Source organism: Agelaius tricolor, unplaced genomic scaffold (assembly GCF_023055355.1).
Source record: "Agelaius tricolor isolate 1412-34295 unplaced genomic scaffold, bAgeTri1.0.p SCAF_7, whole genome shotgun sequence".
Taxonomy (NCBI): domain Eukaryota; kingdom Metazoa; phylum Chordata; class Aves; order Passeriformes; family Icteridae; genus Agelaius; species Agelaius tricolor.
The window spans coordinates 49334557-49361975 of NW_027269267.1; the positions used below are offsets into that span (position 1 = coordinate 49334557).

Genomic DNA, 27419 nt, shown 5'->3' on the forward strand with positions numbered 1-27419 from the left:
GAATGCTAGCCCCTCCAGCCCTATCAATGTGTCAGGGTTGTTAGACTCTGAGAAATAACCTTCCCATTTCAGAAAAATGGACAAATTCCATACAAATGTTTTTACCTCAGCAACCAGTGGGGCTGAAAGGTGAGTTGGCACATATTCAAGTGCAAAATATCAGTGAACTCTATGCTACAAGAAACTCTTTTAAAATTCATTGACTTGGAAGAGATTGAATATCTGAGGCCTTAGCAATGTCTATCAATGGTGTTAGTCTCCCTAGAACTGCCATAGAAAAGGCTTTCTCCTTTGAGGCTAGCTTCAGTGTACAACAGAGATTACCAGATCTGTTTCAGTAAGAGAAGGGATCAGAGCAAGGGAATTGGGAATTTGTACAGCAGAAGCTCTCAGATCAGATTGGTGCAGCTCATCAAATGGTGGCGTTTGGTTTAGCTCAGGTCTCGCACAGTAAAACAAAGCTGAGTAAGTAGAGAATGCTTTAGTGCTTTGCCATTGTGATATGTCTTAAGATAAGCAGTATGTTGCATTTTAAAACAAAATAGGTACTCTATTTATATAGTGCCTTTATCAGTGATTGAGAATATTGCCTTTTCCAGTGGAAAGTTACTTATAGAAGAGTGACATATACATAGTTCACACAATGCTTAGGCATAACTGCTGATGTGTGGATCTTGTAGGTAATGGATTTAACTTCACAGGCTGCTTCTGATGTTCTGGCTACCCTCTTCTAATCCCTGTTCTGAGGACCTAAATTTGATAAGTTATTTGCACATATGCTCTTGGTAAAGTCAAATACTTATTTTAGTTGAGAGGGAAGATGTGTGCAGATTTCTGAAATGTGAAAGCATTCTTTAAACAGTTTATTTTCCAAATACTTTTATTATTGAGTACAGATTAGCATTTCTAGGGTATATTCAAAGTTTGTCATTATGGCATTTATGAAAATATAATTTAAATAATTATATGTATATAATAAGGCCGACACGAATTAGGAGAATGACTAACAATGATGTTGAAATGCATCTGGAAAAGAATTAGTTTTTGGATCTTCCCCTAAATAATCTCTAGTATTGTATAATATGAATTTTAATTAAAAAAAAAAAGAAAGATTGAAGAAGCTTTGACTGCTGTTTTCAGGTGCAATCTGAAATGTTATAAGATTTATGGAAACTTATTTACTCAGAAAGTTCAGTTCTGAGACAGTTTGGTGGCAAATTGATCTTTCTGGAAAGAAAGACTACATTATGTATCCAATACAGACACTTATTTGAAGAAGTGGTTACATTATAGTATTCAGTAAATAATCAAGGGAAATGGTTCAAATCTGCACTGTTTCAGTTAAGTACATTTTCCAGGTTTACACTTCCAATAATTGTCAGGGTGAACCACTGATATTAAAAATCATTATCTTTTACTCCTGAAGTCTCTTTGCTATGGTTTTGGTTGTTTTTTCTTTTTCTTTTTGTCTTTTTAATCTGTATTAGTACTAATAAACTAAATTTATTTCTTCACAGACACATATTTGCAGTGTACTTTTTGTAATTTCTTTCCTATTAATGTGAAATTAGAAGTCATCTGGTAGATCTGAAGAGCAAGCAGTTGTAGTTTACTGTGAGCATTTTGTTTTGTCTTTCTTTCCTTCTTTAAATGCAGTAGAAGTACCTTTTATAGGCTCTGTTGTGGTAGATGTCTAATGTGCCTTTTATTTAATGGCTCCCAAGGGAACAGTTAAGTGACACATCCTTTGGCAGATGCTTCTGACCAAATGCTCTGTTTCTGTGACTATTTGGTCTTTTAAAGAACTTGTTTCCCTAAGTTTTAAAAAGTCAAGATCCTTCTAAGTGTGGCCCTTGTGGAATGATAGCCTAGCTTCCAGTACCATAAATCATCAGATCATTGTTCCAGATAGTGAAAAAGTATTGGTGTTAGCTGACTGTATAATAAAGCTAGTTCTAATGGGAATTCATGTTCATCTCATGCTTTTCCAGTTCAGGAGAAGAATATGGAATGAGATACAGCTCCTGTCATATAAAATTCTAGCTTTCTCTTTGATCTATCAGCACCAGTTTTGGCCACACAACTGCCAAAAAGGCAAGTTGTGCTCTTTTCCCTGCCTCCAGCTGTCTGTTCTTGCCACCTCTCTTGTGTCAGTGCTAGTGATTGTTCTGTTCTTCTGGGAAAAATAATAATTTGGGGAGGCAGGTCTAGGTTTTAGTCAGTTCAAGGAACTGACATAACTGGTGAGCTATGTGATTTAAGTACTGACATAGGATAGGCCTGGAAAAAGAGAAGAAAGTGAGGGCTGCAAAGTGTGAGACTGTGTAACTGTTGATGCAAGTTTACAGAAATAAAAAATTACCATGGAAAGGTTTGATTGGGATTTGAGAATGTTTGATAAACTCTGGAGTTTAGCAAATGGCAGCTGCTTAATTCTCTTGGTATAAGTCCCTGTATCCTGCTCTGTTATTTGCATTTTCAGTTTTATTGATACCTCAAGATTTCTGTCAGAACAAGTGAGTTAGATAGCCAGGTTTGTTTTCCTTTATAAGTTTGTGTGCTGATGCAATTATTGATTCATTTGTATGTTGGACTTTGCAAAGGAGAAATAAGACTTCGCTTTAGCTCTCAGTGTGCCAAAGCTCAATTTTTTTTCTGGTGAAGCCAACAGTAGGAAGAATGCAAATTCTTTCTACTACTTTTGATGCCTTAGGGTGGTACAGTTTGTTTTCAGAGAAGCCTGGTTGTCATGGGAGACACAGTGGGAAGTGTAGTGTTTTCAGCTAAAGACATTCTGTAGCATCTTCTGTTGAACTCTGTAACAGCGAGAATATCACTTTATGGACAGAATACTAAATAAATATGTTGCTGCTGTTTGTATCAAACTCATAGTTGGTTTATTTTGTTGTTGTTTTGGGGATTTTTGTTTGTTTTGGTTTAGTTTTGGGGAATTCTGTGGTGTTTTATGGTTTTGACTTGTTTGGGGGTTTTTTGGGGTTATTTTGGGGTTTTTTTTCTTTTTTTTCCTTTTATTGGATACTTAAAGAGTAATAATACTGAAGAGTCAAAAATATGTGTGGTTTGAGTCATTAGGTACTAGTCTTTATTAAAGAGAGAATTAGAAAACACCAAAAACATTCTGTAAAGTCTCACAGTTGCCTCTATAGGACAGTTCAGCCTTAGCTATATTTTTTTATTCATATGGTCATTTTATCTGTTTTTTTAAGCATTACCCTGCATAACTATGAAATAATGAGAACAGTTGTGGATTTCTAAATAGCTGTCAGGCTGATTTTCAAATCATCAGAAGCTGGGAGAAAGCTTGAGGGATGCTTGCTTATCTCTTGATTTTTCTAGAACCAGCATGAATTGTTTGATGTAAATCTTGGTTTGGAGTCTGTTTTCTGAAATAAAGGACTGACTATTATTTTTTTATATTTTTTCTCTCTAGAAGAATGACCAGTCCTGTATAGAGTATGCACATAGAAAATTACACAATGTTGTTGTGCTGGCTCAAAAATCATACTAAAAAATTTTAGAAGTGAGAGGGTCTTCCTCTTTAGTACCCCATCTTCACTGAGGAATTTAAGGTCTTAGGCAATTAAATGTTGAACTTTAGTTCAAATTTTCAAGTAGTTTGTTTTCAGCATTGAGGTTTTTATCCAATCCTCAATCAAATGTAGGCTGGGAATTCAGTTTCTTCCTCCTGTTTATCCAGATACAAATAAATAAGACATGTATGTAAAAGAGAGGGAACCTAGGATGCTGTGATGGCCCATTCAAATAAAAGCTGTTTAGGAAAAAAAAAAAAAGGATTTCTGTTACACTAGGTGATTAGAATTTTTTTGGCAAGTAAAAACAATTAGTTGATGGATCCATATAACAAATTGAAGAACTTTGTTGAATACTCCTGCAGTAAATGCTTATGAGTAAAAGGTACTAGACAAAATTTTTGCCATAAAATATTAATTTATAAATTTCCCTTCTCTCTATTTAACTTCTTACAATGGTTTTTGCAGTTTGTTTTATGCTTCATAAAATTATTTTCTTTTGGCATTAAACTACCCATTTGTACTTTAAGTTGAAGGCTTTTAAAATAATTTTATTTTCCTAAATTCAGGATTTAAAATATTCTGTGTAATTAAATACTGGAATTGCATCATAGGACTAACTGCTGTCTACTTTTGCAAAATTGGACAGAAGTAATTATCATAGTAAAATGGATTCTAAAATCATTGATATGATATCTTCTCATGATAATATTGAATTTTATGAAAATATTAAAAAGCTGGATTTCATAGTTAAAAACTTCAAATATTTTGCTATGTTATCAGCTGGTTATGAGAGCATTCTGCATAACTATATATATCTATCTATATATATAATTGGGGAATATTAGATTAATAGGACACTGAAAATGTCATTGCAACACAGAACTTGCACAACTGATGGGTTTGAAAGTTAATATAGACTAATCAAGTGAATTTTGTCAATAGCTGGGGAGTAATGAAGAGGCTCATCTTGGCTACTTAAACTGAAATGGAGTTACTGAACTGTATCGTCCTGGTCAGTCCTGGTTGTATGTGTGTATTCTAGGCACAGCTAGGGAAAGGAGGATTTATACATTGTTTCTCTGTATTTTCATGTCAGTTATCATAGAAATGAATGTAATAGATCTCTGATCTTCACATCCTTAGATGGTGGGGATCTTGAAAGACTCTCTCCTCTTCTCTTAAGCTGTATCTCACAACAGGAGGAATGACTTCATGATGATCCCTTAATTAAGGAAAAAAATTTTTGCTTTTTTTACCATAATACTGCTAATTGTTAAACATCATTCATTTCAAATGTAAAAGTGTTAAGTGAAATCAAAACAGGAGAAGAAGTTGTAAAATTTTGACTCAGCCCTAGAAGGGGAACAGGTGATTGACCCAACCATGTAATGGTAAGTTCTCTTTATTTGAGGGTCAAAGGAAGGATTCTGTTTAGGCTGACTTAGGCATCTTTTCTATTTTCTTGGTTTCCCAAGCAAGGCAAAATTTAAAAGTCAGAAGAGGTGGATTTTGTTCCTCAAGATTATGGTTTTAGTAAAATGGTTGTGAAGGTACGGATAAGTGGAAACATCATAGAGGATATTTAATACAATCACGTAACATAACGATCCTTCAGAAAAAACTGTGAGTATACTTATAAAAGTAACTTTCCATCAATAGTCATAGTTACAATTGTGTATGCTTTCACAGAAAACCCCAGAAACCACAACAACAACAACTACCTATCATTCTCCTCAAAAAAACCCAACAAACAACCAGACAAACTAAAATCAAAACCACATTTCCTTTGTATCTTGTTTTGCAGTAAACAAACTTTAAAAATTTGACTGAAATATTTCATAAAAGATATTGACTGTAGACACAGAAACTTTTGAAGAACACTGAGTTAAAATACTTCAATTAATGAGTTTTGAAAAAAAAAAGAAAATAGGAAAAAGATATTAGAGAAAAATCTATTTTCCATCTCTGTGTAATTTAACCTGACAAAACTGACTTTCTCGAGGCTCATATGTATCTTATCATAGTGATAATGATACCTGTTGGCATTCTGAATACCTTATTAAGCAAATAGTTCCATACAAAATTGAAAGAATCAAATCAGGCAACCATCTGACAATATGGAAAATATATTTGAACAATGATCAGCAAAGATCTTTTCTGAACCTCTTGACAGCAGAATGATAGATGCCTATGCTGGGCTACATCCATAGCAAAAGTAGTGGCATCAATATAATACCTACATCATATATAATGCTGAGTTACAGACTTTGTTGTTTCCTTTGCCAGTTATGGAGCATTTGACTGTGGGGAGTTAGGTACCCTTAAATTATGGTAGGACATTCAGCAAAAATGCATTAATTTAACTTTAGGCTTAGGTTTGATAGTGTGTCATTTTTGTTGGTGGGGGTTTCTTTGTTGTTGTTTTGTTTGTTTGCTTGGGTTTTGTTTTTTGCTCCTTTTTTTTTTTCTGATGTATGAGGATGTTTTTTAATTGATCCAGGAAGGTGTCTAGTTCAGGATACCATCCAAATTCTGGTGGGCTTCAGAGACTCTGGCTCAGACCTAAGATGTCTACATATCAGTTAATCTACTCTGTTTTCTTTCCAACAGTCACTGTTGAAATACTTTTAAAGTGAGGGTTTGTGCCATTCAAAGGGTTCATTCACTGCACTGCTAGACATCTTTTAAAGATGAAATTCATTTGGTGCTGTGCTACCTACAACCCTAACCCAGCCAGTAGTAAATACAGACTATTGAACATATGCTTTCCTGGCTAGCAGTCAGACTTCTTTAGCAGAGATTCTTTTATGCATACCCTCCATTTTGAGCTAATGGAATAGTGACAACATGTTTCCTAAAGAAAACCTGTGTATGAGAAAATTGCTTAGACATGCATAATCTTTTTTCAAGAAGCTGTCAAGGATTTGTATTGATGCTTGATGGTATGTTATTAACATGGTTACAAAAATAATCTAAAGGCAGTAGAGCAGAGCTGTTTATACTATTTGTGGTAATATTACCATTACTAATTACATTATATTGTAATACTCACTGATATAAATCAACTGCTGGCAATGAAAGGATTAGTGTGGGATGGTATAACAAGCCAAGATTTTAGACCTTTGAGTTCAGTTTGGCATTATCTTGTTGAAAAATGTTTTTCTTCTTGTTTAATGTGAGTGAAACATTTTTGCTATGCAAATTGCTGCAATGACAGCATTATTTTATTGACTTCTGTTTTCAGTGTAGGTCTGGCTTTTGTAAAATCAGAAGAAAATTAAAGAGCTTGAAGATTAAATGTTTTGTTTAAAACGGTAATTCATGTTTACAAAGAAGCACCAAATGGAGGGGTTATTTTTTTTTTCTCTATATGGAGGTAATGGATGACAAATAAGACAGTTTAGTGCATGAATGAGCCTTCAACTCCTTAGTCAAGCAAATCTGTTAATTGTATTATTATATGTGTAATGGGTTAAACCTCAACACAACCCCTTCCTCTCTCTCCAGTACTAACATCAATGTAAGAACTGGGATGTGTATCATTCAGATAGATGAGAAAATTAAGATTAGTCTTTATAGAAACAAGGTATGTGAAGAAATGAATAGCAGTGTCTGTAACAATGTAGGTTATTTATTTAAATCTTGACAAACTTTATTTTTACAGTTTGTGAGAGGGAAAGCTACTAACAGTGAGCTCAGTCAGTGTTATCCTAGGCATTGTAATCAAGGTAGCTTCTGAATTGCTTTGTTTGTTTGATATCCTGGTGGTCTTCATTAGGACTACTTTATCACTATTCTTTATAATGAGAAAAATAAACTGATCACGTTAATCTCCTTCTGATCTCCTCCTTTCGGTTGTCAGAAGGCAGCAGTAATTACCTGTATTCTTCTTCCTCAGTGAGAGGACTGCTGCTCCCTTCTTCATAGAAGAGAATTGATGTGTTGCCTGTGCAAATCTTTACCAGACAGTCTCAATGTATGTGTTTATTCCCAGCATGGATTTGAACTTATAGACTTCATAGGATTGGAGTCAAAGCAATAAATTGCAGAAAAAAAAATTGGTATATTGAAATACATTGCCAATTTCAAAGTTGAATCACTTTTGGGATTCCAGTAAAATGTAGATTTTCTCTACTAAGAGTCTTTTCACCATACTAGGGTCTTCTTCTGAGATGTAAAGGGTTTTCCTTTGCATCATAATACGCTACCTCTGAGAGAAAATGAGGAAGGGGCATTTCCGCTTTTCGAGAAGGATTCTACTCTTTTTTGTGGTTTTTTTTGGATTGGTTGGTTTTCCTGTTTTTATTTTTAGCATATTGTCACATAGCATTTAGAAATCTCTGGAGAGTACAAAAAGTCTACTCTTTTTTTTTCCTTTTTTTCCCATCACTTATAGTTTGCTAACTTAATGCTGCAGCTCCTGAACCAATCTTTGCCCTGAATGTTGCTGGGAGTGTGTTCATACAACTGACCTTACTGCACTTTCACCTGAAAAAAGTTTCACAGCCATGAGAGATACATAGGCCCTTATCATCCACTTTTTCCAAAACATATCCACAGAAAAGTGCAGTGCAATGAACAGCAGTGCAAAGAGCCAATCATTGTTGGTCAGGTAGTGGTTTGGATCTTAGATCTTTTTGGCCGTAGAGTTACCAGTAAGTAATTTACTTGTGTTTCTTCATTGATAAATCACATCTACGTTGAGCTAAATTTAAACCACCAATTTATTTCATGTAGAGGTAATCCACATAAGCCTAAATAGTGGTCATCTGTTTCTCAAGAACCACACATTATTCTTTGTCTTACTTACCCTATCTTTCCTTTGCCCTTGAGATGAGGGTGAAAGACTTCACAGATGATAATTTAGGCAACACCGGAGAAGCAAACAACCACAATAATTTGATATTTGTAGGATGATAATATAATCTTTAATGGCTGAAAGCAGTTATAAACTCTCATCATTAACAGTCAGTCCAGATCCATTTGAGCCATAAAGACTTGCACTGTACTAGAAATGCCAAGAGGTATTTAGTTATTAATTGGGTTATGTTGTCCTTATGCATGGATTGCATCTAGATGCCTGCTCAAAATAAAAAAAGGATTCTGCAGAAATTATATATTCAGTACCTTACATGTGATAAAGTTTTACATCTGTCAAGTGGTCTCACATCAGGAGATCAGCATTAATTAAACATTACATAGACAATAAGTAGAAGAGAGAAATGAATTGACTGTAAAATATGAAAGGTGAACTTGATCTTATGTTTGCACTGTCTTTGCAGTGTTAATTCCTCCTTACATCTCATTTTAACCATTACTAGTCAAGTATCAGAGACTTAATTTTAAAAGGAATCTGGGATAAAGGCTGGGGATATAGACCTGTGAGGCAATGGTGATTAAGAGATGTAATTCTTACCAGTAAAATTTTTGATAGTGTAAAGTATTGCAAATAAAGAAATGTGTGGAGAATGCGCATGCTTTGGGAATAAAAACTGAATTATGAAACCTCTTTTTGCTTTCTTCTGATGAGGTAGAATTTCTCTGTCGTCTCCAAAACATTTGTGTTGCTAGATTTTATGTGTTCTGTATTCATTGCTAACACCAGCATAGGCAGTTTCTATACTGGATTTAAAAGAAAAAAAATGAAAATGGCAGTGAAAAATGTACTTCAATTCTTTACCTGACAAAATGTTCATTTGTCTTTCTAAAAACATACTTAATTGCTCACACAGGAAAATAATTGCACATCTTGTGAACCCTTTAGTTCTAACACTGGCATATTCTTACTTTAATTATTCTTCATTCTTTAAAAAAAAAAGAATTTGCCTTTTAGGGTTTTACTTCATCATTTAGGAAATAACTGCTGCTGTGTAGGTTTTTTTTTTGTTTCATTTTTGAAGATATACAAAATTTCTTATCTTTGTAAATTATATAGTTGCTGCTTTTTCTTTCTGTTGTTTTTTTTCCTCTTCCATGATGAGCAGCCATCACCAGTAGGTATCATATATTTAATATTTTTCTGTGTGCTTTCAAGTGGCGTAAATTACAGCATTTAAACATAAAGATGAGCTGTAGGCAAAAGAACATCAAAGTAAATTTAAACCTGGCCAGCTAGAAAAGAAGGGAAGCCAGTGATTTAATCTGGTGCTGCTTCTTCAACAAAGTGTTTACTGTGAAGGTACTTTATGTGTGTGTATTAAAAAGAGTGAAAATCACTTTATCAACCTTAGAAAATTTCTCCTTCTTTCTGTAATCTGTTGGATCTTTTATTTCTTTAATATAATTAAAAGATCAGAAGTTCATTTTGCTTAAATTTCTCATAAATGAAGGCATTGTTACAGAATCTTCACAGGTATTACAGTATCCTCACAGGAGGATGTAATTCTATATAAGAATCCATATGGAATTGTATCATTCCTAGACTGTATGTTGGTGCAGTACAGTCACTCTCAGGCTCTCTAAATGAACAATTAAACACCACGGTGTCTTGACAGTTTTCCCATTTATATACACATTACTGTGCTGTTGAAAAGAAAAACAAAACAACAAAGGAGATTATCTTTGCTAAGACCTATTAATGATCAGCCATAAATAAGTGTCATAATTTTTCTTAGGACAATGTTAGTATCACATCATTTGACAGATTACAGGGTATCTTATTTTTACTTTCATGCAGGAGCCTCCTATTCTATTTCAGTGTGAGAAAACAGAGGGGGGGGCTATCGATGCTACTGTATCAAAACCATAATAACAGTAAATTCCTTCGAATACAGATTTTTTTGCTAGATTTTGTTGCAAAATGAAGTCTGCAAAATGAAGGGGTTTATTGAGGCTTACAAGTAAAGATTTAATTTTATTCCTCTTAGACAGATCAGATATATGTTGCAGGTTGTGTGAGCCTCAATAGGAGGAACAGGCAGTGAACCATAGTCTCTAAACTCCTGTTTTGCTGGGGGTGAGACACAAGACTATTTAGAGTCCCTTATGTTTTTTTCCTATTAGTTTCAGTGAGGTTTGTCGGATTATAAAGTTTGTGTATGTGCATTTCAGTTGCGTAATTCTGACAGCTTGACTTCCAAAGGCAATTGTGTAATTTAGGCAGCTTAACTTCCTAAGGCACTGTCACAACATCTGTCAGAACTGTTGAAAGAGGCCAAAATTAAGTATTAGGTGTCCAGGTAATCAAGGTTCTTCAGAATCAGGGTTTTACTTGTGAAATTGAGCTAATTTTTGAAGATAACAAAGTGCAGCAGGCTTTCTTCCTGAGGCAAGGTTATGATTTCTAGTGTCTGTATGTTTTAATATATGATCCTAGTGGAAAAGGAGAGGAAAAAGCCTAAGAAGTTTGATTAATGGAAGTAGCTTAGAAAGAGCTAAGTATGAGGACTGATCTCAGAGCTCTTAGGCTGGGAAAAACGTCCCATTAATTTTAGTGGGAGTTTTGACTGCACAAGGACTTTCAAGATCAAGTGCTTTCTTGTTCATTAAAGGATAGAAGGTAATTAGAAATAAAGCACAGAAAAGATTTTATATAGTACTGCTTTTGTCAGCTGAAAAAATCCATATTATTGTAGGAGTTTTAGGCTAATCTTCTCTCTCCCTTTCTTGCATAAAATGATGACACAGTAGGTTGTTTTCATTACTCTTAGAGGTCTCTGCTTCTATCTGTTCATTTTATTGGGAAAAAGCAATTGAGAAGTTTTTTTCTGTTATCTTCCTGCTGTTGGATTGCAATCTCATCTTTGATGCTGACTTTGTCATTTTCCTCTTCCATCCAAACCGTTTAGCTCAAGGTATTCCCATAACATTTTTGTTTGTAAATGTGGGATGATAAATGAAATAAAAAGCAAGTGTGCATTTTGGTTGAAAGATTTTGCTGATGTCAGCTCACAAAATAGAGAAACAGTTAGAAAGAAAAAGGTGAAACTGTACTAAGTTTTACAGAAACAAATCTTGCATGTTTTATAATACCTTAAATTATGTTGACTTTTGAACACCTTTTAGTGATGCATTAGGTTTTAGCTTTTATATTTTTCATATTCCATACTGCTTTAGTGTGTAGTTCTGAGCTTCATATTAGGGGATGTTAAGCTCTCTTCACAGAGTAGGTGGGCAAATCAATTCCTTTCCTTGCTTGGGACCAAGGACAACTGATCCAAATTTCAGGCCCAAGAGCATAAACAATGTGGACTGAAAAGAGAAAAGGATGGGACTTCATAACCCAAAGCTATAATTGGACAATTAACTCCAGTATGCTAATGGACCAGGACTTATAAAAGTGTGAGACCTGGTGACCAATCATCCATTTTGTGATGATTTTGGGTTCATCTTGGGTATAGCCCTGGCTGGGCTCTTGTACTGCCCAAGGTGTATCCATTGAGTCCTTTTAATAAATACCTACTATATTCTCCATCTAGCCTCTGTTCTAGGTCAGCCTTCACAAGGCATCATTAGGGAAGCCATATATTCTTAAGACCTTGTGAACCCAACCCTGTATTTTAAATGTTTGTCAGTCATGAACCATTGCAGGAATCATGAATTTAGATCATCAGCTGATGGGAGTACTTTCTACACTGACCTTAGGGACAAGGGACTCATCTCCTGTTAGAACTTCATTCTTTGTAATACTTAAAAATAAGATTTATTTAACTCTTTTTTTACAACTAATTTTTTTCCTCTCCTCTAAATCAAAACCTTTTTTTTTGTTCAGCCTCAAGCTGTAATTTATTTATTTGAAGAATTGGTCCAAGTTTAATTGTGAGTGGAATTGCCACTGGGAGACTGAGAGCAGGGGATTGCTTTCTGTACAGGGATTGCTTTCTGTACAGCTTTCTATGAGGTGTTGGTACAAACAGGGAAGTTGTAAAATGGATGAAGATATTATGAATCTGTTGCTTCTCTGGTTCTCTTTTCTGTCCCTGCAATATGTAATGATCTTAACCATTCCCAAAAGCACGGGAAAGTGAGAGAGACATATTTCACTTCTGATGTAGCTGTAGCCTACTTTTTTGTAGAAAAAAGGCATTGTATTTTATGATCCCATTAATTTGTCTTTTCAGTCTGAAAATTGTTACATGAATGATATTTTGTTCCTGCTCATTTCTGTTTTATTTTGATGGTCTCCCTAAGCTTTTAGCTAGCTAAGGGGGTAGGAGAAACATTCATTATTTGTGATGGAAATTTGTCTTGTAATTCCTTTCCAATTATTTTTAGAAAACTACTTATTATTTCTGCAAAGGTGACATTTCTGTAAAGGTGACTTTCTAACAAGTAGGGATGTATTAGTTAATTGGAGTATACTTTCAAAAACTTATCACTTTATCAAAGTGGACCCAACTGGTCAATATGCATTCTGTGAGAGAGCTTGGTCCACAGGGACCCCTTCTTTGCCTTTTAACCAGTTTGATTCCATTGCCTTTGGGTGAATTGCTCTTCAGTTGTACTCACATAAATGAGGAAAACAATCATATGTAAAACATCGCAGAAGGTACAGGCAGATTTTAGAATGAGGCGTTCCCTGTGGCTTTACCTTATTGTTAAACTCTCCTAATAATCTCCATGGATTACATAAGTGCCTTTTCATGCAGAGTGTAAAATTGAGTAACATTTCTGCTTGTGTAAGACCAAATAACATTTCTGGTTGTGTAAAGCGTTTTTATTTAGGGGTTTGTGGGCTGGGTTGTTTTGTGAGGGTTTTTTTCCCCCAGTTAAAATTTTAAATGACAAAAAGGGATTTCCTGAATTTAGTTGGAAATGTGACTTCAGATATGAAAGGAGAATACTTTTGGTAGATAAAATCCTTAAGATGACTTTCTGCTTTCAAGGGGAGTTCTTGAAAAAGCTTTCAGAACTGTGATACAATTCTCCAAGAACACAGAACTTTTGTGAGACATCCAAGGTACCTGTTGGGAGTACTTTGGAAGAGACATATGTTTTCCATTGCAAGTAAAAGTACTATTTGATGTAGAGTGTTCTGAGGATTTTCCTCACTACAGAGTGGTAAAGGAGTGGATAAACCATTCTGTACAGAATACTAATGTTCTTTCTGAATATGGGGCACAGAGTGCTTTTTTGCAATTTGGGCATATTACTCTACAGAGAAAGGATTTGAAATTGTCCGACTTTCCAAAAACATTACTCTTAATGTAATGTTCTCTCTCTGGGAAGCTTTCTTTTCTCAAATAAAATAGAACAGTTTTCTGAAAAGGCCTGGTGTGGTGTTGCTTGCTAACTTGCTGACTGTCCTTCCAAATGTATGTGTTGTTTTGGCTTAGATAGTTCAGAACTATTGTGGTAGTTTTCTGTTTTTGAGTTAAATAAGAACATCAGTTCCTCTTAGAATAGGCAGATTTGAAGGTTCTGCAACTTAGTAACCTACTGAACTTTCCCTCCACTGTTCTCTCACATTCATACACACACAGTCTTTATGACTCTAGTCCTCGGAGATGTGATATTTTGGGGTGTGTGAGTATTATACTCAAGAGGGAACCTGAAGTAGTACATAGTGCTATTTATATTCAGCAGTTAGTAACAGAGCGTGAACATCCATTAATGCTCCCACATTAAACACAGCTTTAACTGCAGTTTCAAAGATCTGCTGGTTTTGCTTTTTTGAGTCTCAAGGCTGATTAATAATATCTTAATAAAAAGCTTAACAGTGCATTAAACTAAAAAAAGGATAAAAGTTTCTTATTATGAGACATCTTGGTAATTCACTAAACAGAACAATAAAAGCTCATCTGAAATTCTGTTGCCTGACTACAACAAAATGTTCAACAATCAGCTTTCAGAAGCCACACTGATGTTTGATGTAGCATTTTAAGTGTTACCATCCATATGTTTGGTAGCACACTAGGCTGTGAAGTTTGTGAACCCTCATAAAAAGCTATTTATCTGTCTTCCATAGAAATTTACTCACATTTTGCTTTCTACCACTATTGGGCCGTTTGGGGAGGTGGGTGATCTGAAGATCCGTAGTAAGAATGACACATCTTTTTTATTTAAATATTATTGCTTTTTAGGCACTGAATTTTGGAGATATGCCGAAGTACTTGTGGGAGATTTGGGTACCTGACAAACCATGGGTGGTAAGATATCAGATCCACTGCAATAAATAAAATAAGCATTTAATTTTAAGATAGGTGTTTTTGGGCCCTTCTGTCACTGAATTCAATGGACTGAACTCCTGCAGGGCTCATAAGAAGTGCAGTACTGCAAATGTATGCAAGTGTGCTTCCATTCTTTTCAATATCGTCACACCGGTGCAAAGTTGAAGTAATGACTGTAGTGTACTAAAACTGTGTGGTAGCATCTGACAGGGGGAAGAGAGAATTTTTCAGCTGAAGATTTTAATAAGGCCATTTCTCTTATCTTTACTCAGACAAGTGAGTGTTTAGTTACTGCCTCTCAGAGCAATTAATAGCTCACAGCTGGACCTACTGAACAGCACCCTTCTCCAGGCCTCCTCTTGAAAGTCTTGTTTAACACTTCCTTCTGGAGTCCAACCCAGTAAGTGAGGGACAGTAACAATCTCCTTTTCAGCACCACGTGGATTTCTCCGAAAATGAGTCTGGCAGATGCTGTCTGTCGTCCACTATCAAAGTCAGGAAGCAGAGAAGAACCAGAGTTCAAATATTTTGATTTCTAAAGCCCTTCATTAAGGAAGAGCCATAGTCTGTTCAGATATGTCCTTTTTTTTTTTTTTTTTTTTTTTTTTTTTTCCCCAGAAATGCAGTCTAGTCTGTCAGTTTCTACACTGGATTTTTGTGCAAAATAAAGGACTGTAGAATCTGTCCATTATATGTATTTTTAGGAGATTCTCTTAAAAACTAATACCAGAAAACTCCATGTGGAAGCTCAGAACTTTCTAGTGTTTTAAAGGTTGAAAGCAATAAATGCAATTTAAATTTAGTTGCATCCCATTATATATTTAATTACACTTGTTGACTCTTTAAACTATAAATTTACAGTACAATGTTATTTCCTTAGTAATATAGGCCTTGTTCCCCAAAACTACACACTTTTTGTCACTTCCTTTAAGCTACATCAGAAGAAAATTTCCTGGAGACTGGAGTTTCCTGTATCAGATTATAAATTTAAAATTACATTTTCTAACTACCTATTGGGTATTTGAATTTTTAGCCTTAATAGTAGGATACATTAGCTTCACTTTAGGCATGCCAGAGATAAGGGGCTTGCTTTAATTTTGTCAGTGTAAAATATTCTGAATAAACTTTGTTGAATCTCTATTAGTGTAGTATAAAATTGAACTAGATTAAAACCTCCTGGATATCAATCTCCTTTCTAATTATAGAGAATGCAGTGATTATAAATTAATTGATTACCACAAGAATTTTGAAGGAAATTTTCAGTAAAAAAAAAAGACAGACACAGTTGAAGCCAAGTAATTTAAAGTGAACACAGTACTAAATGATATTCACAGTTGAGCTAGATGATCATTGTAGGTCCTTTCCAATTGAAATATTTTATTCCATTCTATTTAGTGCCCAACACTAGAAATCTAGCTATTTATAAATTCTTTTTACAGCAGTAAATATGGTTGGACCTCACTGAGGTGGACTCAGGCAAGGGAACAACATGTGAGACTAAACATACACATATGTCTTTAGCTCACCTTTGGTATATCTCCTTTTGTATTGGTCCTGAACACAATGCTTTAGCAGAAGCTGCCAAGCCAAATATTTTATTTCATTGTATATTAATTTTAAAATAAAGAGTTGTACTATACTGATTTATTTAAATCTAAGAGCAATATATATGTAATGCTTCATGATCAAGTCAATTTTGAGAGAAAGTATATTATTCTATACATCACATTGTAAAAGCTGGCATCTTGAGAGCTACAGATATTAAGGAAATGTATTTCAGGAAGGTAGACGTTAATTACCAGAAAGCAAGTACTAAAGTAACTAAACAGGAAGAAAGTTCTAAGCTTTCAAGCTAATTTCTGGAATATTTTATGTAACTCTCAGCTTTTCCCTAAGAATTATCTTTGTCAGACTTTTTTTTTTTTTTTCAGCTAGGTTCAACACTTCAAGAGATTTAAAAAAAAAGTGTGAAATATTTATTTTCCATTCTTGTTCTAGGTTTTCAAAAATGGAGAAAGTTATTCTCTTTACCAGCTGATATTGGACATGGAGGACCTTTGGATCTTTTTTTTTTGGTTTTGATAGCTGACAGCAATAGCCTGTCTAGTCAATTTAATTAAGGCTTCTTTTCTGTGCCTTTGAAATTGGGCCTTGAAAAAAATCCTGCAAGCTGTTTCTTATGTAAAGTACTTTAGGTGTTCTAGCATATTTTTATCATTTTAATATTGATGTTCACAGTCTGAGAAGTATCTAAGTAATGTTGATGATCTCTAGAGTGAATGACGACTACACATTTTGCAATGCATTATTGAGTATGAATAAAGTTGTCTTGTATTCTTGCTTTTTTCTAAAACAGCTGAATTACCTATGAGTACTTTGCACATCTAAATAGCAGCCTCTTTCAAAAGGATTCTTGGCAAAGCAAATATCCATTAACATTGTATCTAATAGAATTTTAAAAAAAGAGCCTTAAAACAAGTTTCAGACCTAATGGATTTTCTATTTCTTGAAGTTCAATTTCAGTCATTTCAGCCTTTAATATTTGTGGTAGATGGTCCTAAATACTAGATGCTGAAGCTTTTAGATAAGTGTCTCATGTAGGTCATAAGCAGCAGGGCAGACAGCACAGTTTTGAGGGAGGACTGGGCTGGGGTGAGATCGCTGCAGGAAAGGAAACACAGCACTCAGTGATGAATAATCTAAAATATATTTAGATAATCTAATATATTAAGAATGTGGGAGAGATGAGAACACGTGGATAGCACTTGGTCTTTTAATCAGCCTATTTTGCAACAGACACACATTCCCACACACACACACATACACACCCACACCATTTCAAGCTGCATTTCCTTCAGCCCAATTCAAACCAGCATGCAGGGCTACAGGACACACACTCCAACTGCACATCCTGGCTGGGCCCTAGCTGTCAACTGGATTCTTGTGTGTGTGGTTCAGGTTTAGTCTTTTGTGGGATGCTGGATGCCCATGGATGTATTCATTCATGAGCAGCTATTGTCTAAACTGTCTGTGGATTTATAAATCATGCTGTTGGTGTAAGCCACTACAAACCAAGCCAGTGAGCCTGTGGCCTCATTGTCATGTGGCTTCAGGCCAACATCCCTGATATCATCCATATGTAAGGCCAGCTAGCAGTTGTCATGGAGGTTATTATCATTCTGTTCTCCCAGCCCAAATCTGTTACAAAGTGTGAAGTCAGCAACAATTATGTAACAGAGTTCAGCCAGTGCAGCTTTGTCTTGTGTCTCACACTAGGTTAATTTTGTTATTTGCAGATGGGCAGTTGTAGCCATGGTTCCATTTATCTAAGCTGTGCTTTTGGGTAGATTCTTATCTTGTGTCATGCGATCAAAACAATCCTTTCTAGGAATATAATGGTACTTTGGCACTGACAACATTAACATCTGTTCCTTGGGCGTGGAAATACTGCTTCCCACACCAACACACATTAATACACAAATCTGGGGAGTGCTTGTATAGGAGGGAGGAAAAAAAATCAGAAGCAGAAGGAAGGAAGGTTTGTGGAGGATATATTATAAGCACGAATCTTATGACTGAGCTTGACCTAAATTAACAGAATCTTTCTTTGAGAGAGGAAAGAGATGCAGATTCTAAGAAATGGGCTAAGGTTAAAGGAGAGAATCACAGACCATTCAAATATCTCACTTGATTGTGTACCACATAAATGACTTGATTTCCAAACAGCAGATGCAGATTGTAGATACTTTTTTCTCCTGTAAAAATTAAAAAAAAAAAGAAAAAAAAACCCCACCACTTTTTCTCTCCTGTTCAAGCTAGATGACAACTATTTGAGGCAGGATTCTGAGAAATTGAATGTTCTGTACATTTTAAATTTTGCAGTCTGTGTATACAGATATGGTTATAAATCTTGTCAGAAATTTTCACAGATTTTATTTTGTTCTGATTATAACTCTAGATGCCTATTAACCGGTAAAGGAAGTACCTTAAATTGGATATAATTCAGGAATGTTGGACAAACAGCAATCTTTTTTGTAATTAGATTTTATTATGTCTTTGTTTTCAAAGTAAGCTTCTTTGCATTTTAGAACTGTCATTGCAATTGCTTGGGAAACAGTGCTTTCAAATTAATCTAAACAGATTCTGGTCAATGAGACACTGCTCTTCTGCCTCAAACGTGAAGTGAAACTGAATTTATCAGGTTTATATAAAAATAAATATCTACATGTGTATCTTGACTTCACTTCTTTCCCTAATTGGTAACATGCAATGTACGATTCTCATTTTTGATTCACCCCTTTGGTGCCTGCATCTCCCCTTAGGGAACCAAGCTGTTTTCCTCTCCTGCTGTAATTGAAATCAAACTTGTTGCAGTCTGTAATTGATAGTGAATCTAACAATCTAATGCTTTATATGAGACAGATGCACAGCAGAAGCACATGAAGCAGCATATGGAAAAGTAAGTGCCCTACTGGAGTGAAGATAGATTCATTCTTGTTTTGTTAAACAATATTCCAATACTTTGATCAACTAGTTCACCTACATTTTAGTAAGTTAAGAGACACATGTAGAACATTTGGAGTATATGTGCTGTATTAATAGAAACAGTTGGACCACATCTTTCAGTCCTCATGAAGAACCGTACTTCCAGACTCTCATATACTTGCTTTGACTGATCTTTTCTCCTGAGATGTTAAAGAAAAATATTCTAGTTTCTGTCTCACTGTTGTTATGACAGGTCTAATGGCTCATAAGGGAATGTAAATCTAGATGTTCTCTCTCATTCTTGCTTTGGCATCTAGTGTAAATCATAATCTTGTATAAGGAAGGCATCTTTTTGTCTCTGAGTGAAGACATTTGCTAAGAATCTGCCATTGGAGCAGGATGCTGCTGTCTATCAGCAATATGTAACATATTCCTGTTTTTCTTCCTCTCTTTAGTCATATAATGCTTTCATTCTTAGTGAATAAAATAATAAGCTATTTGCAAGTCTTATCCTCTATCTCCTTTCTCTCTCTCTCTCATCTATAAGGGAAAAGAGAGCCAGTCATGAATGTTATATTAAGTAAAACCTTAATATTTTAAAATATGTGGGGTTTCTTTTGTTTTTTTTTCTTTTTCACTCTGTTGGAGATTTACTCTAGTTTCAACGCTTGGGAGAGTTATATAGTTTTAATAGCATTATTCTATGTAGCTTCTCTTTATGACACAGCATACTGTAATTAAATATAGAACTAAGAAGAAGTTGTAGGTTAATAATAACTGTGTTTGCTGATGGATTTCTTAAGATATTTTGAAGCATATTTTCTTAGCTGAAATAATGTAGTAGATGCCTTTGTGGATTTCCTCGTATCTGGTTTTGAAAGGAGCCTCACATGTTCCTTCCAGTGCTACTGATAACAAGCTGTTATCAGCACATCTGAGTCAAGCAGAGTAAAGCTTTGAGCTATTGCATCCATAACTAAGATTGAAGACCTAGCTTAAGTCAAAAATCACACTTATTCTGTGATGCTTCTGACCCTAAAGATGTTGTCCTGTGTAAAGTTAACAGGATTTTTCCTGCGGTAGCAAAATTCGTTTAGGTATATCTAAATAAATATTAGCTTTGAGGTGAATACTTATAAAGAGATTCAGAGGAAAGCTAGTTATTCTTTAACTCCTCAGATAATACCTGGTTTCTCAGGGATCTGAGAAAAAATAGAGGAGGAATTAACTTTACTCTGCTCACAATCACAGTAGAGATTATTCTCATTAAATATTTATCCATCATGGAGGAGGAAGAGAGTTGAGTAATCAAACAGTTGGTGTTAATTTAAATGTCAAACCACAATTAGAAAAAACATTCTTGCAATCAAATTTTATTGTGTTTTCCCAGTCTGTGCTCTGAAAATATCCTTCACTCAAGGATTTCCACTCTGAGGGAAGAGAGTCCAATATGGATTTGACTCAAATTCCTCAACTTTTTCCTCTTTTTGAAAATTCCATAAACTTTCTGTGACTCAGTATTTCCTTCACAATGTTAACTTGAGGCTGTTAGTTATTTCTTGCAAATAGATTTCCCTCTGAGTTGCTATCAGTTACTATCCTGAATGGATTCTATGTTTTCCATTGCTGCACTGGAGGTACCTGTTGACAATTTATCCAGCTTCTCAAGCTTTCTCTGAATAGGAGCACAGACTTCCAGCATGCAGAGCGTTTTCCACCAGCTTGGTGTCATCTGCAAACTTGCAGAAGATGCCCTCTGCCTTATTATCCAGTTTATTAATGAAAGCATCAGCTACAAAGGCATCATTAGCCCCATTAACCATCCCTATGAACAAAATGCTATTGGAACCATTTGAACCTGGCAGTCCAAGGAATTTTTCCAGGCACCTGAGAGTCCACCCACTCAAAACATATTTTCACCAGTTTATTAGTGTGGATTAAATAAAATATTTTCTAAAAACATAACAAGGATCAAGGAGACCCTTTTTCACCAAGGCAATGACCTCATCATAGAAGACAGTCAAGTTGGACAAGCATGATTTGCATTTGGTAAATGCATGTAGGATCTCCTCCTATTCTGTGTGCCTGGATGTATTTTCCAGGAGGGAATTTTTTTTGAGTACTGAGCTTCGGCTGGCTGACATGCTGTTTCTCCAATAACAGTCCTTTTTTTTTCAAAAGTGGGCAAATATTCCTGCTGCCAGAAACCTACTGTAATGACCCAGACATTTTTAAGATCATAAACAGTGGCTGATGTCCCATACACTAAATTGGTTTGTGCCCCAATCTTCTACTGGGACTAATTCCTGAGTCTCCCAGACCCTAACACAGGCTCAGAAGAGCTGGGAGGTTTGACACAGTCATTACCCTAGAAACTGAAGAAAAGAAGTCACCTATTACCTCAGTTTTTCCATGTTCTTTGCCACAAGGTTCCCTATATCTTGAGTGATGGTCCCTCATTCCCCTTTGTCCTCCTTTTCCTGATAAAATAACTTTCTTTTTATGCATCATAGTCCTCAGTAGTATGACCTCTAAGGCAATATTGCCTTTTGTAATTCAACCGAGCACAGTCAGGATTTCCCTGTTATCTACACTGACCTTATGCTGTGCCTGTAAGATTTCCTGGGCTTCACACTGGGCTTTTCCTGTGCTTTGAAGAAGTTGTCACTGATGATCAGTCAGCTCTCCTGAGCATCTATACCCTCCAGGGCAGTCCCATTAGATCCCACCAAGCAGATCCCTAACAAGTTTAAATCTCCTTTTCTGAAGTCTAGGTTTGTAAATTTTTTTTTCTTGGTAATAGTTTCAACTGTGGGTAGTCCCGTCAGTTTATCAGCCACCAGTACACTTCTTTTAAATAAACCAATTCTTGATGGTGGCCAGAAGTTTCTTCAAATTTTAGTGCTCCACCATTTTGAGCTTTCAGAAGAGGCTGGGAGTTTCTTGTCTCTTCTGAGAACCACCTTTGTGATTGTAAGGCTTCTCTAAGTTTTATTAAAAAGGTTTCATTTCCTCTTCTTGATCAATCAGTCTTTAGCAGACGCTCATCACTGCACCCACCCTGATCTTGATCTGACAGTTCCGCCAGTTAATCATGTGCTTCAGTGCAAATCTCCATGAATTCAAACTGTCTATGCCCACAGAGTGCAACCTCTCCTCCCCACTTGTCCTGTGGAGCCTGTATGGACTCCCTGCGATTGTTTTCAGCTCCACGTGTGTTTGTGTACAGGCACCTGAGGTGAACCCCCGAGCTACACTGTGTTAACCAACCATGATCCCTGTGTGTTATGCTCGTGTGTGACATGTTTTCACTTTCTTCTGCCCTTCCTCTAAGTCTCAGATCACTTGCTCACCATCTCTAGATATTTGAAATGCCTTTCACTAGATTGGCACTTCTCTTCAAGCCACTTTTGTAGGCTGAGTCTTGGCCCACTTTATTAAACACATCATGAGATAGAAATATTTGACATATATATTAATGTATGCATACATACAGAATATCTATGCACATATTTTGTATCTATCCATCCTTAAATACTGTATGAAAGTTTATGAAGAGAACAGACACTGTGTATATTGTTCTGCATTTGTGCACAGCAGGAGAAAGAAGAGAATGTAAGAAACTTCCTAAAGTACTGAATAATTATCTTTTTGGTTTGGTATATTGCCTTCAACTTTTTATCTCCTACATGACTTACTGGAGGTATTATCTTTCAATCTGCTTTTTCAAATGGTACAATGTGTTTTTGGTTTTTTTGAACATCATTTAAATGAGAGACAGAAAACAGTCATGCATATGCCTGGCCAATTTGATGGTGATGATTTATTCTTCTTTGTAAAGAAAGTGATGAAATGTTTTGGAAAGGCTGGTCTTGTATAGGGATTCAAAACACAGTAGTTAAACAGACTCAGTATTCTTTTCTTCTAGAACTATAATTACATTAAAAAAAAATCATCAACATGTAGTATTCTAAACACATTTGACGTGTAGTACTAAATTCTGCCATTAAAAAAGACATTTTTGCATACTCCCACAGATTTATTTTCTTTAAAAGATATTTTTCTTGGTGGGAAAAAAATAAAAGATAATTTTTATGTATTTGAATATTTTAAGGAAGATATATCTATTATTTGATATTACTAAGATATCTGTCTTTTCTTGTAAGTGGGGTGCAACAGAAGTTATTTAAGTGGGTATTTTTGATAGTATATTGGTATGAGAAATCTCTTGGACATTCCTGAGTTTATATCATTCCTTATGCTATTTTGTTTTCTTAAACCAATGATTATCACGTAGGTGAGTGAGATGAGGAAGCATTCATGAGAACAGTTCTTCACAAGTTTTCTTCACCTGTCCCATGACTAAAAAAGTAAAATTACTTTCCATGCTGAAGGAAATTTTTTCAGTTGCATTTTTCCTTGGAGGAGGAGAGAATTAAAACGAACATTATGTTCCAGAACTCAAAGATTTTATGACCTAGTGTTAAATGCAAAGGTGAAGTAGGATAAAAATAGACTACAAATGTGATTCACGATAATAACAATTTTAATCTTTTAGTGGGGGGGAGGGAGGAACATTTCCTTTGATTGAAGATTATGTGCCAGAATTTTTTTTTCTGTTGATGTTCACCTGAGATGTTGTTTCTTAAATTCTTCTAAATATTGACTGTATTAAAAACCATGCAACCTGCTTTATAGTGTATTAAATGAGGGCACAGCCTGTGATTAGGCAATGGATTGAAGCATTCAATCACTGCCTGAAACTGGAGTTTAAATACCTACATTGTAGATACTTAACTTTGAGTGTCTGAGCCTAGAGTTGCAGCCTAGAGTTGCACAGCCTCCAAGTGCATAGTGGTTTTGTTTTGTTTGGGGTTTTTTGTGCTGTTTGTTTTGGCTTGTTGGTTCTATTTGCATTTGGGTTCTTTTTGGTGTGGTTTGGGTGTTTAGTTGCTGTTGGTTTTTTCCCAAATCATATCCAAGAATTTGTTAAAGAAGCTTGGGAAAAGTCTGCTCACAGAGGCTGAAGTGGTGTATGTATGTATTGTTTTTGTCCATCTTTTTTGTGCCATGTGACATCAGATTATGTCCTCAGCAAGACTTGTAAAAAACAGCCCACAACAGCCCACGTGGTTGTCACTGAGGGCAGAATTCTGTACGTTTTCAAATGCAGAAATTGAACAGGACATGAAATGTCACCATAGACTAGCAGGAGTGTTTTGTGAGGATAAACAGAGGTTGTAGGGGGATAGAATATAAGAAAATAAAGGTAGTATAGAAAGTAATCTTACCCATAAGGAGTTTCAGCTGAGCCAATTATCAAACATTTGGAACAGGCCTGACTTTAACAGGCCACAGCTGTGGCCAATGAGAAGAAAGAGTGCTATAAAATAAGTGGATTGGGTGGTTGAGGGGAAACTGGAGTCAGTTGGCTGCTGTGAGAAGAAGGAAGAGTCAGTGCCTAGAGGAGATACCTATGAGAAACATCAAGGAGGTATGAAACTCTTGCAATAAAGAGACAACAATATGGAACCTTTGCAATATAATGACCACAAGAGGTGATACAGAGAATGTAATTCAACACCGTCTTTGTCAATGATTGAAGTAGCACAGATAAGGATAACTTTATGCTGATTAAAGTCAGCAGACTTTTACCATTGACCTTCATAATGCTTCTGTGTTTTACCCACTCTATGTGACTAAACTGGAATTTGGCCAAATAGGTGCCAGTGATTCTTCTCATCAGTAGAAATTTAGTCTGTTCTGGGTAAAACCTTTGTTACTCTTCCTGCCATTAGGGTGAGATACATTGACATTACTTAAGACCTTTAAAAAGTTTTCCTCATTTGTGATTATCCACCTGATTTGAGCAGAGAGGGATAAAACATTTGTAGTGACTTTAATGGCCTCTGAGGACTGAAAATAGGAAAAAGAAAGAGGTTTCTTTTTTTTTCATGCAATATGTATCAGATTAATTGTTTCTGGTTTAGGATTAATGAGGTTTTGTGGCTGGGAATAAAGTGGATAAGCAGTCACTGATCTTTGTAGGAAAGAAATGGAAAGTATTTTATTCTGAAATGTTTCAACATTGCTGAGTCTTTGAAATCAATTTTCTGGGTTTAATACAGTGCTGTTTTGAGCTGTCATATTTCTAATATATTGCAGCACTGTAAACCCTCACATCCTGGACCTTCTGTTAGAGGATTGGGTATACGTGCCTGAGTACGTGAATGTCGCAATCAGGAAATGGCACAAAGTGAAATGGCTGTTACTGCGTGTTTTTCAGCTTCGCAATGTATTGCCGATCACAGGGATTTATTGCAAGAGAGGGTTGTTGATTTGGGTTTTTTATTCTTTTTGTTTGTTTTACTTTGTTTTCTACTTAGATGATCTTTGCTGTGCTTTATTTTTTACTATACCCTTCCATTGTCAAAAACAATGTATCCACTAATAACTGCCCTTCCCTCACTAAGTAATTCCTTAACATATAGTAAAAGAAATTATTACACTTTTTTTCATGCTTTCTCTGTTTCTCCTCTTCCCAAAACTCAACCTGACCTCTACCAACTTCTGTTAGGTTCATAATCAGAGGCTTTAGAAAAATAAATGCTGCCAAGTGTATTGGCTAGCAGGTCATTTGTACGCTTTTCAATTTATAGAACTGTCCCTCGGCCTCAGTTTTTAATTTGGTGCTTTAGATGAAATCCTATTTGAGGAAATCAATGAGAAGTTAACCAAAGCCTAGGTAGCTGTAGTGGTTAGAAGTCGACAGCTTTGATTGCATGTCAAACTGACATCTAGGTCTAGTTTTTCTGTTTTACTTATTCCTCATCCTCCAACCTTTGCCATATCACATGGTGCTATCCTATCAAGCTTTGATACTGGTAGGAGAGAATTTGTGTGCTGAACAGAGCATTGCTTGTTACCTTATACTGAAATTTTACAGTGACAGAAATATCAAATGAAAGAAAATATACAGCAGAAATAGTTTTTGAACACAATTTCTGACAGTGTTCTAGCTGCTATGCCTGTTGCTCTGATGTCCTTCACTGCTGATGATTTAAACCAGGCTATTGATTAAATCATAGCATTGGTTGAAGGTAAAAGGCCAAAGAAGAATTTATATAACACAAAAGGATAAGGATACATACAGAAATATATTATTCATACTCACTGCACACAAAATTAGTGTGGGTCAGTTCATGTTTTCCACAAAATTTCTTTACCCTTTTTGTGTTTTGAAATATTCGAAATATTTTTGATGAACTAATATGGCTGTTAAACTGAATGATAGCAACAAAATTAGGACAGATAAAATAACTTGATATGAATTTCCTTCCCCTTAGTAATGTATTTAAACTCATAAATACACATTTAAATGTATAAATACACATTTAAATTTTATGTAAATAAACACATAAAACTCAAAAACTGCTGAGGAACATGTTAAATCCAGGTAACTTGGGGCGAAGCTGCAGTGGGAGCTGCAGACTGAGGTCTGGGTGGGAGCCCAAGGCAAGAGGCCATGAACTGACCACCCTTATCACAATGAAGGCACAGGGACATGGAGAGACAGTCAGGTGACTGGACACTCAGTGACACAGCAGGAACCAAAGACTCCGTACTTTGTCAAGCATGATCAGTGAGGGGATAAAAGCCTAGTGATTCCTTTGTTCAGGGTCCCTCCTGGGAGGCACCAACTCAGGCTATTTCTGTGTTCCTCCGCCATGAATAAATGGCTTTATGGACCGAGACATCTGAGACTCTGCTGTGAGAAACCTGGCACCAAACTGGTTAGGAAACCTGGTCTGGCTGTGAGAGTGGGGTGTGTGGGGAGTTAAAAGAGAGACCTATTTAGTCACTGTAGCTGAAAAGGGGCTTTGGTCCCAGCAGGGTCAGTGAATGGTGGGCATGTGACTGAAGCAGTCCCTCCTGAATAGTCCAACTGGGATGTTTCCTTAACAAAACTAAATAAAGACAGTTCTCAGCTATAATGTTATTTACATATAGCCACATGTGTGAGCTATTATAATATATATTTATACTTGTGTAATAGGTAGTATGCAGAGGTCAGTTAGCAAAGTAGATGAAGTGTCTCAAGAAGTCAACAGACTCAATAAAAACCAGATATTTTCTGCGATCCTTATAGTACCCATAAGCATTTTACCATGTAAATCCAGCCTCCAGATGTCCATGGTACTGAAAACTAGGCACTGTAAACAGTGGGTAACAGAACAGATTTTAATAGTATTACAGTGACAGGAAACCAAGA

General features: G+C 35.7%; 1 protein-coding gene across 8 annotated transcripts in view; it reads left to right on the forward strand.

The window, feature by feature from the left end:
- Nucleotides 1-27419, forward strand: part of PCDH9 (protocadherin 9) — a 670643-nt gene that overhangs the window by 279634 nt on the left and 363590 nt on the right. For 5 of the 8 annotated variants that reach the window (XM_071431101.1, XM_071431100.1, XM_071431103.1 and 2 more), the window contains one exon: nt 14576-14641. The exons of the other annotated variants lie outside the window; for them this stretch is intronic. In XM_071431101.1, coding sequence (XP_071287202.1) covers nt 14576-14641 — 66 coding nt within the window. The remainder of the gene's footprint in view (nt 1-14575; nt 14642-27419) is intronic. 8 annotated transcript variants of the gene reach the window in all.